This window comes from Schistocerca nitens, chromosome 12 (genome assembly GCF_023898315.1).
Source record: "Schistocerca nitens isolate TAMUIC-IGC-003100 chromosome 12, iqSchNite1.1, whole genome shotgun sequence".
Taxonomy (NCBI): domain Eukaryota; kingdom Metazoa; phylum Arthropoda; class Insecta; order Orthoptera; family Acrididae; genus Schistocerca; species Schistocerca nitens.
In genome coordinates, this window is record NC_064625.1 from 38,157,900 (window position 1) to 38,174,335 (window position 16,436).

Below are 16,436 nucleotides of genomic sequence, written 5' to 3' on the forward strand. Positions count from 1 at the left end.
AGGCTTCTATTCTCTTCTTGTCCAAACTATTTATTGTCCATGTTTCACTTCCATATATGGCTACACTCCATACAAATACTTTCAGAAATGACTTCCTGACATTTAAATCTATACTCGATGTTAACAAATTTCTCTTCAGAAATGCTTTCCTTGCCATTCCCAGTCTACATTTTATATCCTCTCTACTTCGGCCATCATCAGTTATTTTGCTCCCCAAATAGCAAAACTCATTTACTACTTTGTCTCATTTCCTAATCTAATTCCCTCAGCATCACCCGACTTAATTTGACTACATTCCATTATCTTCGTTTTGCTTTTGTTGATGTTCATCTTATATACTCCCTTCAAGACACTGTCCATTCCATTCAACTGCTATTCCAAGTCCTTTGCTGTCTCTGACAGAATTACAATGTCATCGGCGAACCTCAAAGTTTTTATTTCTTCTCCATTGATTTTAATACCTACTCCAAACTTTTCTTTTGTTTCCTTTATTGCTTGCTCAGTATACAGATTGATTAACATCGGGGATAGGCTACAACCCTGTCTCACTCCCTTCCCAACCACTGCTTCCCTTTGTGCCCCTTGACTCTTATAACTGCCATCTGGTTTCTGTACAAATTGTAAATAGCCTTTCGCTCCCTGTATTTTACCCCTGCCACCTTCAGAATTTGAAAGAGAGTATTACAGTCAACATTGTCAAAAGCTATCTCTAAGTCTACAAATGCTGGAAACGTAGGTTTGCCTTTTCTTAATCTTTCTTCTAAGATAAGTCATAAGGTTAGTATTGCCTCACGTGTTCCAACATTTCTACGGAATCCAAACTCATCTTCCCCGAGGTCGGCTTCTACTAGTTTTTCCATTCGTCTGTAAAGAATCCGCCTTAGTAGTTCGCAGTCGTAACTTATTAAACTGATAGTTCGGTAATTTTCACATTTGTTAACAACTGCTTTCTTTGGGATTGGAATTATTATATTCTTCTTGAAGTCTGAGGGTATTTCGCCTGTCTCATACATCTTGCTCACCAGATGGTAGTTTTGTCAGGACTGGCTCTCCCAAGGCTGTCAGTAGTTCTGATGGAATGTTGTCTACTCCGGGGGCCTTGTTTCGACTTAGGTCTTTCAGTGCTCTGTCAAATTCTTCACGCAGTATCATATCTCCCATTTCATCTTCATCTACATCCTCTTCCATTTCCATAATATTGTCCTCAAGAACATCGCCCTTGTATAGTCCCTCTATATGCTCCTTCCACCTTTCTGCTTTCCCTTCTTTGCTTAGAACTGTGTTTCCATCTGAGCCCTTGATATTCATACAAGTGGTTCTCTTTTCTCCAAAGGTCTCTTTAATTTTCCTGTAGGCAGTATCTATCTTACCCCTAGTGAGGTAAGCCTCTACATCCTTACATTTGTCCTCTAGTCATGCCTGCTTAGCCATTTTGCACTTCCTGTCAATCTCATTTTTGAGAGGTTTGTATTCCTTTTTGCCTGCTTCATTTACTGCATTTTTATATTTTCTCCTTTCATCAATTAAATTTCTTCTGTCACCCAAGGATTTCTACTAGCCCTCGTCTTTTTACCTACTTGATCCTCTGCTGCCTTCACCACTTAATCCCTCAAAGCTACCCATTCTTCTTCTACTGTATTTCTTTCCCCCATTCCTGTCAATTGTTCCTTTATGCTCTCCCTGAAACTCTCTACAAGCTCTGGTTCTTTCAGTTTATCCAGGTCCCATCTCCTTAAATTCCCACCTTTTTGCAGTTTCTTCAGTTTTAATCTACAGGTCATAACCAATAGATTGTGGTCAGAGTCCACATCTGCCCCTGGAAATGTCTTACAATTTAAAACCTGGTTCCTAAATCTCTGTCTTACCATTATATAATCTATCTGATACCTTTTAGTATCTCCAGGATTCTTCCAGGTATATAACCTTCTTTTATGATTATTGAACCAAGTGTTAGCTATGATTAAGTTATGCTCTGTGCAAAATTCTACAAGGCGGCTTCCTCTTTCATTTCTCTCCCCCAATCCATATTCACCCACTATGTTTCCTTCTCTCCCTTTTCCTACTGACGAATTCCAGTCACCCATGACTATTAAATTTTCGTCTCCCTTCACTACCTGAATAATTTATTTTATCTCGTCATACATTTCATCAATTTCTTCATCATCTGCAGAGCTAGTTGGCATATAAACTTGTACTACTGTAGTAGGCATGGGCTTTGTGTCTATCTTGGCCACAATAATGCGTTCACTATGCTGTTTGTAGTAGCTAACCCGCACTCCTATGTTTTTATTCATTATTAAACCTACTCCTGCATTACCCCTATTTGATTTTGTATTTAGAACCCTGTAATCACCTGACCAAAAGTCTTGTTCCTCCTGCCACCGAACTTCACTATTTCCCACTATATCTAACTTTAACCTATCCATTTCCCTTTTTAAATTTTCTAACCTACCTGCCCGATTAAGGGATCTGACATTTCACGCTCCGATCCGTAGAACGCCAGTTTTCTTTCTCCTGATAACTATGTCCTCTTGAGTAGTCCCCGCCCGGAGATCCGAATGGGGGACTATTTTACCTCCGCAATACTTGACCCAAGAGGACGCCATCATCATTTAATCATACAGTAAAGCTGCATGCCCTCGGGAAAAATTACGGCTGTAGTTTCCCCCTGCTTTCAGCCGTTCGCAGTACCAGCACAGCAAGGCCGTTTTGGTTAATGTTACAAGGCCAGATCAGTCAATCATCCAGACTGTTGCCCCTGCAACTACTGAAAAGGCTGGTGCCCCTCTTCAGGAACCGCACGTTTGTCTGGCATCTCAACAGATACCCCTCCGTTGTGGTAGCACCTACGGTATGGCTATCTGTGTTGCTGAGGCACGCAAGCCTCCCCACCAACAGCAAGGTCTATGGTTCAGTGTCCGATGTTACACCCCATATGTTATGTGATAATTTTGGATGCTCATTGAATTTCTGTACAAAATTCCCTATTTCATTCTGATGGCATACTGTCATCAAAAACTATCTTTCTAAAAACACACACATCCACACATCCATACATCCTTTATAGATATTTAGAAAATATTTTAAACATAGTTACAAAATAATTTACGCATGTTCAGAAAAAAATTTGATGCGCATTTAGAACAACTCTGATGCACATTTTTAGAAAATATTTTATTAATAATGACAATTTACTCATAGCATAAATCGTGAATCTAAAATTTATTCTAGGTGAATGAAACTTCACCTGTCCTTCTCTAGGAGACGGCAGCACTCTGACAGTGTGATTCCTGTTTACAGCTTCATCTGGAATCTCAGGAGAAATAATCAGATTTGCTGCCTTGATATTAACACATAAATTTGGCTTCCACTTATTTTGCACCTATTTCTATTAAGATTCTGACAAGTTACTTCAGTTGTTCCCTCCTAATCATGTGTTTTTTCTCTAATGTTCAATGTTTATGCTAATTTTGGTCGATGCCTTTCTGTATGACAGCCTCACTGATCATATAGCAACAACCGCCTTTTTAAGATTTTGGGGGTCGTAACTACATCAAAGAAGAGCATGGAGCCGCTCTTAAAAGTCCGCAGCCTTTTCAGATATTCCTCCAACATGTGTAGGTATCTGTAAATAGTTCACTAAATCTTAGTCCAAGTGAAATGCAGAGAAAAACTACATTCACAATTCCTCCTTCACAATTAATGAAGTAAATTATAAGGAAATTATGCGTAACACTTCTTTCTCTTCTAATAAAATGATGAAAGTGTTTGCATAAGATAACTAACAATAACTGTACACTGCAGTGGAAACTGTTACAAACCAGTCTCAACTTCAGAGTGTAACAATGTATGTCGAACAGGCTTATAAATACAGAAAAACACGTATTCACATGAAATAAAAGCTCGCAGTTAAAGACGCTGATGTAAGAAGAGACATACTGTTCCTGCCCAGATTTACTCCTGTGTCCAGTATTTCCCCATCTTACAGTACCTCTGATGTGTTGTTCATGTAATGTGGTGTCATATTCAGTTACTTCATCACAACTCCAGAGAAGTGACGTGGAAAATTCTGGCCCTCAGGTGTTCTACTTCCGCATGTACCTGGGGATCGTGCTGTTCGGAGCAGCGCACGGGCTGATCTTCCTGCCGGTGCTGCTGAGCTACGTGGGACCGCCGATGAACAGACAGAAGCTGGCCAACCGGTCGCGGCAGGTGACATGCGGCGGCACGGTGGTGCAGGTGAGAGAGCGGAAGCGCAGCTGTCGTTGGGAGCAGGAGCTGCAGGAGATGGTGGTGCCGGCCAGAGAAGAGAATAGGGCCTGAGGAGAGGAGAGGCGAGGCACCGGAGCCGAGACGTAGGTTCGGGGCCGCCAGTTGTGAGGCCCGTCTGTGTGTAGAGGTTGCTCTAACAGTGTCGTAGTCCGCTACTAACGCCAGCTGCTCGCCGAGGCACACGACTGGTGGTGTACCGAACAAGATGCAGTCTTGTTAGTGCAGACTGTGTGTGCAGCGGTCTTTGCAGTTGACTGCTTATATTCCTTCTAACTACTCGGAGATCTGCACTCGTTTCTGGCCAAAAAACTGAGTCTATCTTCAGTGTTCCCCACCAATTTTCTGACACTCTCTATTGTCCGAGCATTGAGTTGATACACTCAAAAAATGACAGCCCAGCCTTGCACATTTTCTCTGTTGTTTTGGAAGATACTTACAATTCGGTTTTTACAATGTGTAGCTGGAATATCGATGGAAAGCATCTGTTTCCCACTGTAAACAAAATTGTTTTTAAAGTAGGATTTAATTGCAAATTCGATTGAGCAGTCCCAGATTTGTGTAGTGCGATATTTACTTTGCCAAAACCTATTAATAGTAATGATAAAATACGAAGAGTAAGTAGTTCTCCAGCAGTGATTTACCAGTGCCGCTACTGGGCGATAGCAGTCGACACGGGGCAGTCAGTGGTAAGTCACTTCTCGAAGTACTTGTTTTACTGCTCCTGTTCATGTGTTTCAACAAAATAAACATCGCAGTGAACTAATCTGGGACTGCTGTATCAAATGGGCATGTAAAAGTGGGCTTTAAAAGTAATTTTGTTTGTAATAGGAAACAGACACTTTGTGCTGCAATGGGTTTCTCGTGAGATATGTGATGAGCAGTATTTGTTTGGGCTCACTCCAGCTGCACTTCGCAAAAGCAAATAAAGTTTGACCGTTTGCTCAAATTGTTCTATTTGGGAAAGATCCAATCACAGAAAATTATGTGAAATGGAGCAAGATTTTCAGAGAAGCATCAGTTGGTATGGGGACTGGCCATTGACCCTCAAATAAATAAGTATAACATATTCTCCATATGCACAAAAAATATCTGGAGGTAGCAAGGATACGATACAGGAAATAAAAGGTTTCTACAAGAAACCGGACTGTAGCTGTAAGACTAGAAGGCATGGAAAGGTGCACAGTAATTAAGGAGTTCAGCTACACAATTGGTGATCAAACACTGGAACAATAAGACCTATTACACACGGGCAGATTTTCAGCAGCACTGCTGAACAATGTACGTCGGTCGCTAACTTGGCTTAGCAGCGCTGCTGCTGCGCCTCTGCTTAGCAGCGCTGCTGCTGCCGCGCGTAATCGGCGCTGCTCAAACCTTGTACATCCCACCCAGTCGATAATATGGACTCAGACGAAAAAGAATTGGCTTTGGCTTTGTTGGTAAAAAGAAAATTCAGGCACGAATGTTGTAAACGTAAATACTGGCAACACCCAATGTGTACCACTCGCATAATATACGGACACTTCTATACTGTATATCGTAAGTTACGTAAAGACAGTCAAAGTTCTTCAACTACTTCAGGATGTCAGTACTGACCTTTGACGAACTATTACATTTGCTGAAAACACACATTTCATGCCAGAACACTTGCATGAGAAACGGTATTTCTGCAGAGGAAAGGTTGGCCATTACATTAAGATAAGTGCAAATAGTTGATGTATAGTGGTTCACTCTACTATAACTACAAACACTTTCTCAACTGTGTTATTAGCAGTTGGTGATGCAAATTATAATTTTGTTTACATAGATGTCGGGTCTTATGGCAAAGTTCACATTCACAGATCTTAAAAAACAGTATGCTATTCAATAGGATAAGAGACTACAAAATGAACATTCCTAGACTGACACCAATATGTGCTGGAGGAGAGCCACTGCCATTTACATTCATTGGTGATGAAGCTTTTGGTTTGACAGAATATACGCAAAGACCCAATGGTGGAAATAATTTGCCAGTCATCAAAAAGATATACAATTATCGTTTGTCACGAGTGGGATATTTAGTAGAGTGTACATCTGGAATACTCAGCAACAAATGGAGAATATTCCATCATCCACTCAATGTTTCAATTGATTTGTCCTCAGAAACTATAAAAGCATGCTGCATATTACATAATTTCGTTCGTCGTAGAGGTGGGTATACATTCGAAGACGCACTGAACATCGCTGGACTACATGAAGTAGAGGAAGCCCAAATGCCGAGAACAAGGAACTAATCAGCCGCTGTTATCAGAGATAAATTTGCTGAATTCTTTGCAAGCGAAGAAGGTGCAGTGAAATGGCAATTGAACAAAATTCGATCTGAGGACTTCTAAGATTTGTACATAATAATAAAACCCGTGGAGGCCCGGGAAAAGAATAGGCCTCCGGTATGTTCTGTCAGTCGTAACAGGCGACGAAAAGAACAAACCACTAATAGGGCTAATCCCCCTTTTAGTGTGATTAGTTGGTTCAGGACAGAACTAAAGAAGCCTCGGACAAGCGCTGTCATGGTCGGGGACGACGCTTGAACCCTATGCCCGCCCACAATGGTAACGACACTGCTAGCCAACTGGAAAATGATTTAAATCCAAAATAGAGGTGTTTTGCAGGATATGCTTCCTGCAACCACCCTAGAAGGAAAACAGACAGAGGATGAGATGGTCAGATGAAGTTAATCGACACCTCATGTTCTGTTATTACCAAGCAACAAACCTAGGAACCAACACAACTGGATACAGATCACAAGTATACACAACATTTATTACCAGATACCCAGAATTAAAATTTTTAACAGAACAACGACTAGCTGATCAGATCTGTGTAATAATAAAAAATAACAGGATACCCCAGTCAGAATTAGAAAACATCAAACAAGAAGTACAACAAATACTGGAACAAAATAATGTGCAATCAGAAGAAGAAGAAAATACAGTAATGGACTCAAACATCCCAGAGCAAACAAACAAAGAACAACACGCATCAATTAAACAGTCAGAGGAAAACGAAATCTTATGACAGCCACCAGAACAAGCACAAATAGAACACGAAGTGACACACATTTTAGATATAGAAGAAAAATTTCAGATGACACATATAGAATACAAAGACACAAATACGGACATTAGACAATTCTTGCATAGACCACCAAATAACCCACAAGTCGAAACAACAATAAAAACTATCAACACAATCATACACAACAAAATAAATGAAAACACAACTATGGAAGAGTTACAACTACTGGTTTATATAGGAGCACTCACTACACTAAATATACACACTAGGCAGAGATCAGAACCAACCAACCCACAGAAGAAACCCACAAAACCAGCATGGCAACACAGGCTACAGATCAGAATAGAAAAACTGAGAAAAGACATCGGACAGCTAACACAATTTATAAGAAATGAAATGTCAGACAAAAAACGAAAAAGGTTAGGTAAAATCTCACAACAAGAAGTGATAGAGCAATTAGATGAAAAGAAGCAGAAATTACAAGCATTAGCCAAACAACTTGGAAGATACAAAAAAAGTGAAAATAGAAGGAAACAAAACCAAACATTCAACACAAACCAAAAGAAATTTTACCAGACAATAGATAACACACACATTAAAATAGACAATCCACCAAACATAACAGACATGGAACACTTCTGGAGCAACACATGGTCAAACCCGGTACAACATAACAGGCATGCACGGTGGATACAAGCAGAAACAGATACATACAAGATGATACCACAAATGCCTGAAGTGATAATTTTGCAACATGAAGTCACCCAAGCAATTAATTCTACTCACAATTGGAAAGCCCCCTGGAAAAGATAAAATAGCAAATTTCTGGCTAAAGAAGTTCACCTCAACACATTCACATCTAACTAAATTATTTAACAATATAATAGAAGGAAACATTCCACGTGGGAAAAATATATCTAAAAACAAAGATGCTGTGACTTACCGAACGAAAGCGCTGGCAGGTCGATAGATACACAAACACACACACAAAATTCAAGCTTTCGCAACAAACTGTTGCCTCATCAGGAAAGAGGGGAAGGAGAGGGAAAGACGAAAGGATGTGGGTTTTAAGGGAGAGGGTAAGGAGTCATTCCAATCCCGGGAGCGGAAAGACTTACCTTAGGGGGAAAAAAGGACAGGTATACACTCTCTCTCTCTCTCTCTCTCTCTCTCTCTCTCTCTCTCTCTCTCTCTCTCTCTCTCTCTCTCGCGCGCACACACACATATCCATCCACACATATACATATGTCTGCTTGTGTCTGTATATGTGTGGATGGATATGTGTGTGTGTGTGTGTGCGAGGACACATTTCTACCTCATAAATGAAACTCTCAGTATCAAAACTCGTGGTGCTGTGACCACGACTGGTACGCTAATGAAATGCCGTGTGTGGAAGGTAACAGGTGTGAAAATGCCGCTTTAAGCAGTGTGCAGCCGCTCATGCACAGATGGTCGCGCGGTTGCCCCTGCCTATTTGCGCTATGGAATGCTGACCGCTGTTGATGCAGTGCTCATCAGTGCTGCCAGAAACCGCACGTGTGTAAGGGGCCTAAGGGCTGTAAAATATCTAGAAGTATTTTTTCGGGTGCAACTTAACTTGAAACAACCACATGAAAGTACTTACTTTGAAAAAGGTTCTAGACTGAAAGTGTCACAGAATCATAGGGAAACATTGCACATGCCTCAGGTTTTATGGTAAAATGACCCAGCGAATAGCCTGTCAATAACTGAAAACAGGAAGGAGGTGTACTGAACTGTGAAAAAAGAAGCAAATTAGACACAGTGAACAGTAATTGTGTGTTCAAATCTTCCTCATGCCCCCCCCCCCCCCCCCCTTTTACACCAAATAGTGAACATTCCATCCATTCATTGACATGTCTGTTGTACACACAATCTCTCCAGAAATGAAAACAATTAAATGAGAGTGAACTATAGAGCAAATAGGATGTAGTATGTCTGAACGTCCCTTCCTTACACCTTTCTGTTGCAGACAGATGTCATGCCGTGGTACAGACACAAATTTGCATACAGCAAATAAACACGTTGACAACCAGCTGGACAGTTCATAATTTTATGGAAAACAAGAGGCATGAGGTAGACTTGAACACGGATTTCCTGCTTCATAGTCCAATGCCGTAACCACACAACCCCGACACTAGGGCTGTTCAAACTCCCTTGATGTTGTACATTTGACTGTTTATTGTTTTGATTTTGCTTCTTTTTTCACAGTTCAGTAAAATGTCTGTTTTGATGCTTGATCTGTGTTCAGTTTTTCATAGGCTGTCCACTGTCCCATCGTACCACTGACTTAGGGGATTGTGATGGGAGTTTCATTTGTTATATTTCTGTCCACAATACACTATTCATCACCATCCCAAGTTGGGCCTTGATCCTGATTTTCCAAATGCAGCTTTGTTGTTCCAACTTCTTATTCATCCTGATTTGTTATTGAATAGCTACAGCAATAATATTTCCTATGAATGAAAATTAACAGTACCATAAGTTGCTGGAAGATAATCAGTTGTGTGATGTCACCTGTATTGTGCCTCAGTGAAATGTTGTTCCATTAACTCTTGTAAACACATCTCATTCCAGATCTGTGTGTGTGTGTGTGTAGCTTTTTCCTTTCAGTATCTCTCATGCTACACAACATGTTCCTTGTCTGTGCTTTGAAAGTAGATGAGCCTGGAAAAATTATTTCAATTTAAATGTGAACTTTGTTTAAAAGGTGTAATTGTGTGATGTAATTTGTTGTATAAAAGATTGTTTGCTATTGGATAGCAGTGCATTTGATTTTGTGATGAATATATTAGCCGTACTTCAGCCCTGCATTAGAATATCTATGTTGTGAAAGTGAGAACCCATTTCCCTTCTGCCTGAGAAGGGAAGGTAGTGAGATATGGTTGTAGCCTACACTCCATGTTATTAGTTTCATTTCTCAGAATGTATTCGTCTAGAGGACAGTCCTGTACAAAAGTGAATTGTGAACAGTATGGCTTCGGAAACTTAATGCTGCAGGAGAATGTGGAAGATGGGGAGAGGGAGGGGACTAAATCAGATAACTGAGGTGTCACTGAATTATCTATAATGTCATGCCTGTGTGATACTCAAAACTTCTAGAGCAAAATTTTAGAATTGGTCACTCTAGTATCCTGTATGTGGTATCACACACACACACACACACACACACACACACACACACACACACACACTGCATTTTCCCAGAAACCTTAAACCTGGTGTAGCATAGGTAACTGTGCTACTGTTCCTTATTTTTGAGATGCTGTAACTTACCACTGCTTCCCCCTCTGTCATTCTGGATTTGCTAAAAGCAAATTTACATTCTTAATTGGAACGAGTGACAAGCACAATTGATATGAAATGGTGATCTTACATGCTGTTGAAATCTCTTCTTTTTTTTGTAAGGGGAATGTGTTAGCAGCTAGCAGGTGCAAAGAATCAGATTCTCACTCTGCTGTCTATCGTGTACAGAAAATTGATTACATCCTCTTACAACTGAAGACTTCCATATTTTCAGTTTAGTTTTTATGCCATTACCTCCACACGATCTCTACCCAATTACCACTTCATGTGATATTTCACTAAGCACTCTGCTTGACAAATGCATGTCTGGCAATGATGATGCCAAAATAAAAAAGTAATAGACAAAAGAGGAACCTATTACAATGTTGATTTTTGAATTTTACAGGTTTTTGACACATTTCTGTAATCATGTTTCTCAACCACATTTTATTCACTTAGTTTCTAAATTAGGCTTTTGTAATGCTTCAGTTTTTATGGCTTCTGGCAAACAAGCCAATTTAAGTCTATGTAATACTAGTATTTTAAACATAGCTGCACAATAGCAACGGTTCCACGTAATAAAATCAACAAATTTAAATTTGTCTTCTTCAGAAGGTGGCAATTTACATTAGTATGGACTGATGTATCATCGCCGTTTTTACAAATGTCTGCATAGATCCATTTGTCAAAATTAAAATATAGCCCTAAAAATAGTGTTGTGAGCTCTGCAACATCCATGTACTAATTTATATTTACGTGACAAACCCTATTTTTAGGGCTATATTTTAATTTTGACAAATGGATCTATGCAGACATTTGTAAAAACGGCGATGATAAATAAGTCCATACTAATGTAAATTGCCACCTTCTGAAGAAGACAAATTTAAATTTGTTGAAACCTAGGTAAAGAATTCTTTATCCATTGCAACTGGTCGGCTGTTTATAATTTTATTCTATGTAATACACTAATTTTAAATAGAAATGATATAAATGACATAAATGACATAATTTGATAAGTGTTATCCAAAAGTGTCAATGATGCATGCGTCTTACAAGTGGGGGGCCCACTGGTGGCATTGACTTCTTAGTGTTGAAGGTTAAGTCCAAAATATCACACCCTGCATTCATTCACCTGGTGGGTGCTCGTTTGAAAGCAATTGACAAAAGGACATTCGGAATTGTATGTGATGCCATACAGCTGTAAAAATAGAAATGTCTAATAGGCTAGTCATGTAGTATAACCATTACGGTACAGTTCTCATACGCAAAAGGTTTTGGATTCAAATCTCGTCAGGTGCTTCAAAATTTATTTTTTAATCTTTATCGAAATGACTTCAATCATTATTGTCACATCATTTTAGTCATCATATTAACTGTTAAAATTGCTCTCATTTTTTCTTCTAGTAATTCTTTTTCCACCTAGAATCATTTTGCATGTGACTTCAATAATTTGTATTTATCTGTCACAATATTCAAACATTTGGAAATGCCAATCTGGTGGTGTAAATTAAAAGATGAAATAATCTATTCATGTTGACTGTGCAGTTGTGCCAAAAAAACTTTTTTTTGTGCCAGAAATGTATTTTTCATTACAAGATTCTTTGGATGGTAATTGTGATACAAAAATTTAAAACGTGCATTGTAATTGCGGTATAGACAAAATAACAGCGATGAAGATTGAAACGAAAGAAAGGGTTGTAAGTGAAGTAAAATTCCAGCAAAATGAGGAATACAAATAATGAACACAATAACATGGACAAAAGTAAAAGGTGACAAACAAGAAATTAAATCAAAGTTATTACATAACAATAATTAAAAATCACATGAACAAAGATTCAAAGCGGGGAAAAAATAAGAAAAATTAGAGAATTGAAAAAGTTAAATACAGTGATTAAAATGATGTGACAGAGTAATAGAAATAAAAAGAAAATTATTTATACCAATAAACTGAATAAAAATAAACTTCATGGCATATGACAAGATTCAAACCCACAACCTTTGCATGTGAGGACTGTACCTTAACTGTTGCACTACACAACCAGTCTGTCCAACATTTCTGTTTTTAAAGCTGTATCGTATAATTTGAAATGCCACTCCCCCACACCTGCCACCTGGTGACTCACAAATGAGGGCTCAGGTGCACCAGGGTGTGAAACCTTGGACCTTAACCTAAATCACATCTACTACCAAAAATTATAGTATGACAAAATTGTGGTAAATGAAACCACACCCATTTAATCAAAAGGGCAAAAAACCTGCATCTTGTCATTTTTCAGTGGACTATTAGCTACCTCTAATTATACTGCAGGGCTAGTACAGTGTAATGTCCATATCTTGTTATGCTCAAGTATTCAATAGTGTGAAGTGACTAATAGATTTTTCTCTTTGTCTGCAGGTGACGGAGCACACAGCTCAGAGCGCTGCACCGCTGCAGCCGGGCCACTGCATGGAGACGGCAATGACTGAACGGACCTAGACTAGGCTCACTCCACCCGCCGTCCCGAAACTGTCAAGAGTTCTGAACGGAGTGTCGACGGAATCTCGAGTGTGCTCTTGTCCCTCCACAAGGAGTCCTTTGACAGTTTGGTGTTACTTCTTAAAAATTGAGTTTGTGCTGTGTTTTTGGGGAAGTGACTTGCAGTATTAGTTATAATGTTGCTTTGATGTTAGTAAGTCCAGTACAAATTCTCAGCTCAAAAGAATCAAAATTCCATAAAAAAAATCCCCTTTGTTCAGGTGCAGAAATCTTAAAATGAAGCCTGGTAAACATGTGTAAATGTGCTTAATATCAAATTGTTCATGCAGTAATAAAATGTATTGTATTGTGGTTATTATTTAATGGATGATGCTCATTTAACTAAATGTATATAAAAAAAAAAAGGAAGTGAACTCTATATGTGAGGAGTGTGGGAAGTGATCTGAGGTAATTCACAAGTGAAGAGTATTGATGATGATGATGATGATGATGATGATGATGATGATGATGATGGATTTGCTTAACACTTTATCTTCAGTAAATCCAATCCATCATTATCCGTATTCCTAATGTGGCTATTCAGACTATCATGTGCCCTCTTAGCAAAGATGGTTTGAAATTAACTAGATAAAATATTTATTCTGTTGGAGTATTTAGAACCCTGAATGCTCTGAGCACCCCTGACATTTAGAGCAGTATTACCTAAATGTTCTTCTCAAAGTTTTTTTAATCATGAACTTCCAACACAAAAATAATCCTTCAAATCACCAGGCACACTTCCCAACATCTGCCACTGGTTACAGATTCAAACTCAAGACGTGGGCCAGCCAATTGCATCTCTCGCTTTCTGAGCCCTCTGTCTTTGTGGTCTCATTCTCTTCCATGTTTTCAGGTTAAGAATTTGTGTTCCATTTTATTATAAAACTGTCTTGCCAGACAGTTTTACAGTTGAAAAAGACACTTGAGGTTCACGAGAGACTTGTCCGCAATACCAGACATGACTGATTTGTAATTTTTGAAATTGTGTTAGTGCGCAGAACAAAATTTTTAGGCTGTTTATTTTTATGTTTGTGGGATGTTATTTGGCAGAATCTGCTTTTACTGAATTTTGGTCAACAGAATCTCTCTTCCAGGTTTAATGAAGTGAAGTTGAAATAGAGTTGTGGTCCTTATTACTTACTGCTGCTGTGTTTAAAAATATTTATTTTTATATGAATTAGAAGCCAGTATTAAGATAAAACTTGTAGGATTTAGTTTTGTTGTTAGTTTGTGGAGATAGTCTGAAGGAGAAATGAAGCTATAAAGTCTCCCACTTGTTTTGTTTCAGTCTCCATCAAACTCCTCAGTGTTTTGTGTGTAAAGACAGCTACTTATCAGGAGATGCAGAGAGATATTTTGTTTTTGTTTTATGTTTTTGCATGTTTGAGGGACCAATGAATTTTGTAATGTGAATACCTTTTCTGCTGTGGTAAAGTGTTGTGGGGGGAGGAGGGGGAGGGTGTTGCTACTTAATGGATAAAAAGGTTCGTGGTGGCCTCAAAGCCACATTCTTAATACATTAATTCTTTGGAAGTATGTGTCTGTCAAATTTGGATTGTATCTCCTTTATTTTACTCAAAGCTTGTAATTGGCCACCTTTGTATTAGAATTTTGTATCATGAGGAATTGCACATGAATGAAAAGTGAACAATATTTAAGCTATTGAAATATTCCTTGAGGCCTGATGTACTTTAATTTGGATGTTTAGACTTCTTGAAAGGAATATTATCTGAATTTTTAATATGAAATGTTTTATGGTTGTTCACAAGGAGTTTTTCTGGAAATTTTGCAAGTGATGCATTTGTCGCCACTATTTTTGACGTTGAAAAGATAACGTATACATTTCTCGATTGGGTTTGTGTCTGGGCTCTTTCGGGCAACAGTTTGTGAGATGTATAAGTATGTATTTGGTATATATATTTTTAAGACTGTCTTTTGTAATACATATCAATAAAATTTGCTATTGCAGATTTTTAATGTGTGTATGGTGTGTGTCAACCAAGGAAACTAATAATTGGTTCCTCAGGTTTACAGGATTTTGTTTTTAAGCTTCAGATGTTAATAAACTGTTTCAGCTATCACTTGATGGGGTATTACTACAATTTGATACTTCCAAAAGCTATACTCCATTTTTAACTTTTTATAGTACACCCCCCCCCCCCCCCCATGGTCACATCCTTATAACTTCTGACTTCAATGTTTACTTAATTTTGAGGTTTTTTGTAACACTGACCTCAGTCAGATTTCAGTGTGCTTTTTCTTCAGAATGACGGTTTTATAATCATGTGTATTGATTTAGTGTTTACAATGTGAAATTCTGTATACATTTTATAGCTTTATTTTTGTATTGTTAATATTGCTGTTTTTAAAATGTTCTGTAAACTGATGTGTACTGAAGAATGGAGTTGCAGATTGTCTCTGAACTTTAAGTGGCAATTTACTTAGGTAGTTGGTAACTGATAGAGAACGTCTGTCTGTCCATCTGTACTTTTTGATGTGGAATGCTGATAAGCTGCTGGCAAAGTCTGCCTCGGCACACAGCAGCATTTTTTGGGCAGATTTGCACCTGCGGTGTTGATTGATAGTTGTGAAAGTGTGAATGTTTGCACTCTGCAGTATTTCCTATATATTTATTGTGTGGTTCACTGTAAGGAAGTAGATTTTTATATGTTGAAACTGACTGTGTAGTAGTAGTAAAATATTGGAATAAAAAATTAATTTTCAGTGCGTGCATATTTATTTAGTAACATCCTGCTTAAATCTCTTAAAATCCACTATTCTTACTTCAAAAACAGATCCTCTTAATATGGTTAGAAAATTCTACCCAGGGCTTGTTTGTGTAATTCAGTAATTAAAGTTTGTTAGTTGCAAATTAGTTAAAATAGTTTCCAGAAACATTTTCATGTATTAAGTTGTCTTTTTTACTAGATATAACTTTTTCAGAAAGGGTTCTTGTAGTAACTTCAAGTTGAACAAATATATTTTAAGGAAGACGCAATGCATGAGTCACAGATCAAGTAAACAGAGTAAGACATGTGTACACTTTAACAGTCAAATCATAACTGAGTCCAAGTCTAGTGGCCACTGGCTGGCTGGCCGCTTAGGTGGCGCTGCTGCTGCATGACTGGCAGACAGCACCGCATTTAGAGGATGCACGTAACTGCGCGGCGGCACTTTGAAAGATCGGCGAATCACAACAGTTTTCTTGTCCAAAAGTGTGGTGTGAAAATGTAGAATCCCTAGTAGCTCTTTTTTATATCACTGTTATTTGGAACTTTGACTTCAAAAAATCTCT

The 16,436-nt window shown here is 38.5% G+C and overlaps 1 protein-coding gene across 2 annotated transcripts in view; it reads left to right on the top strand.

Annotated features, from left to right (window-relative positions):
• Nucleotides 1-15,865, top strand: part of LOC126214840 (NPC intracellular cholesterol transporter 1-like) — a 70,170-nt gene extending 54,305 nt beyond the window's left edge. Inside the window, exons 11-12 of one of the 2 annotated variants that reach the window (XM_049941470.1) lie at nt 4,081-4,355; nt 13,022-15,865. In XM_049941470.1, coding sequence (XP_049797427.1) covers nt 4,081-4,323 — 243 coding nt within the window. In that variant the 3' untranslated portion in view covers nt 4,324-4,355; nt 13,022-15,865. The remainder of the gene's footprint in view (nt 1-4,080; nt 4,356-13,021) is intronic. The other variant, XM_049941471.1, reaches the window with a different exon arrangement.
• Nucleotides 15,866-16,436: the final 571 nt, after the last annotated feature.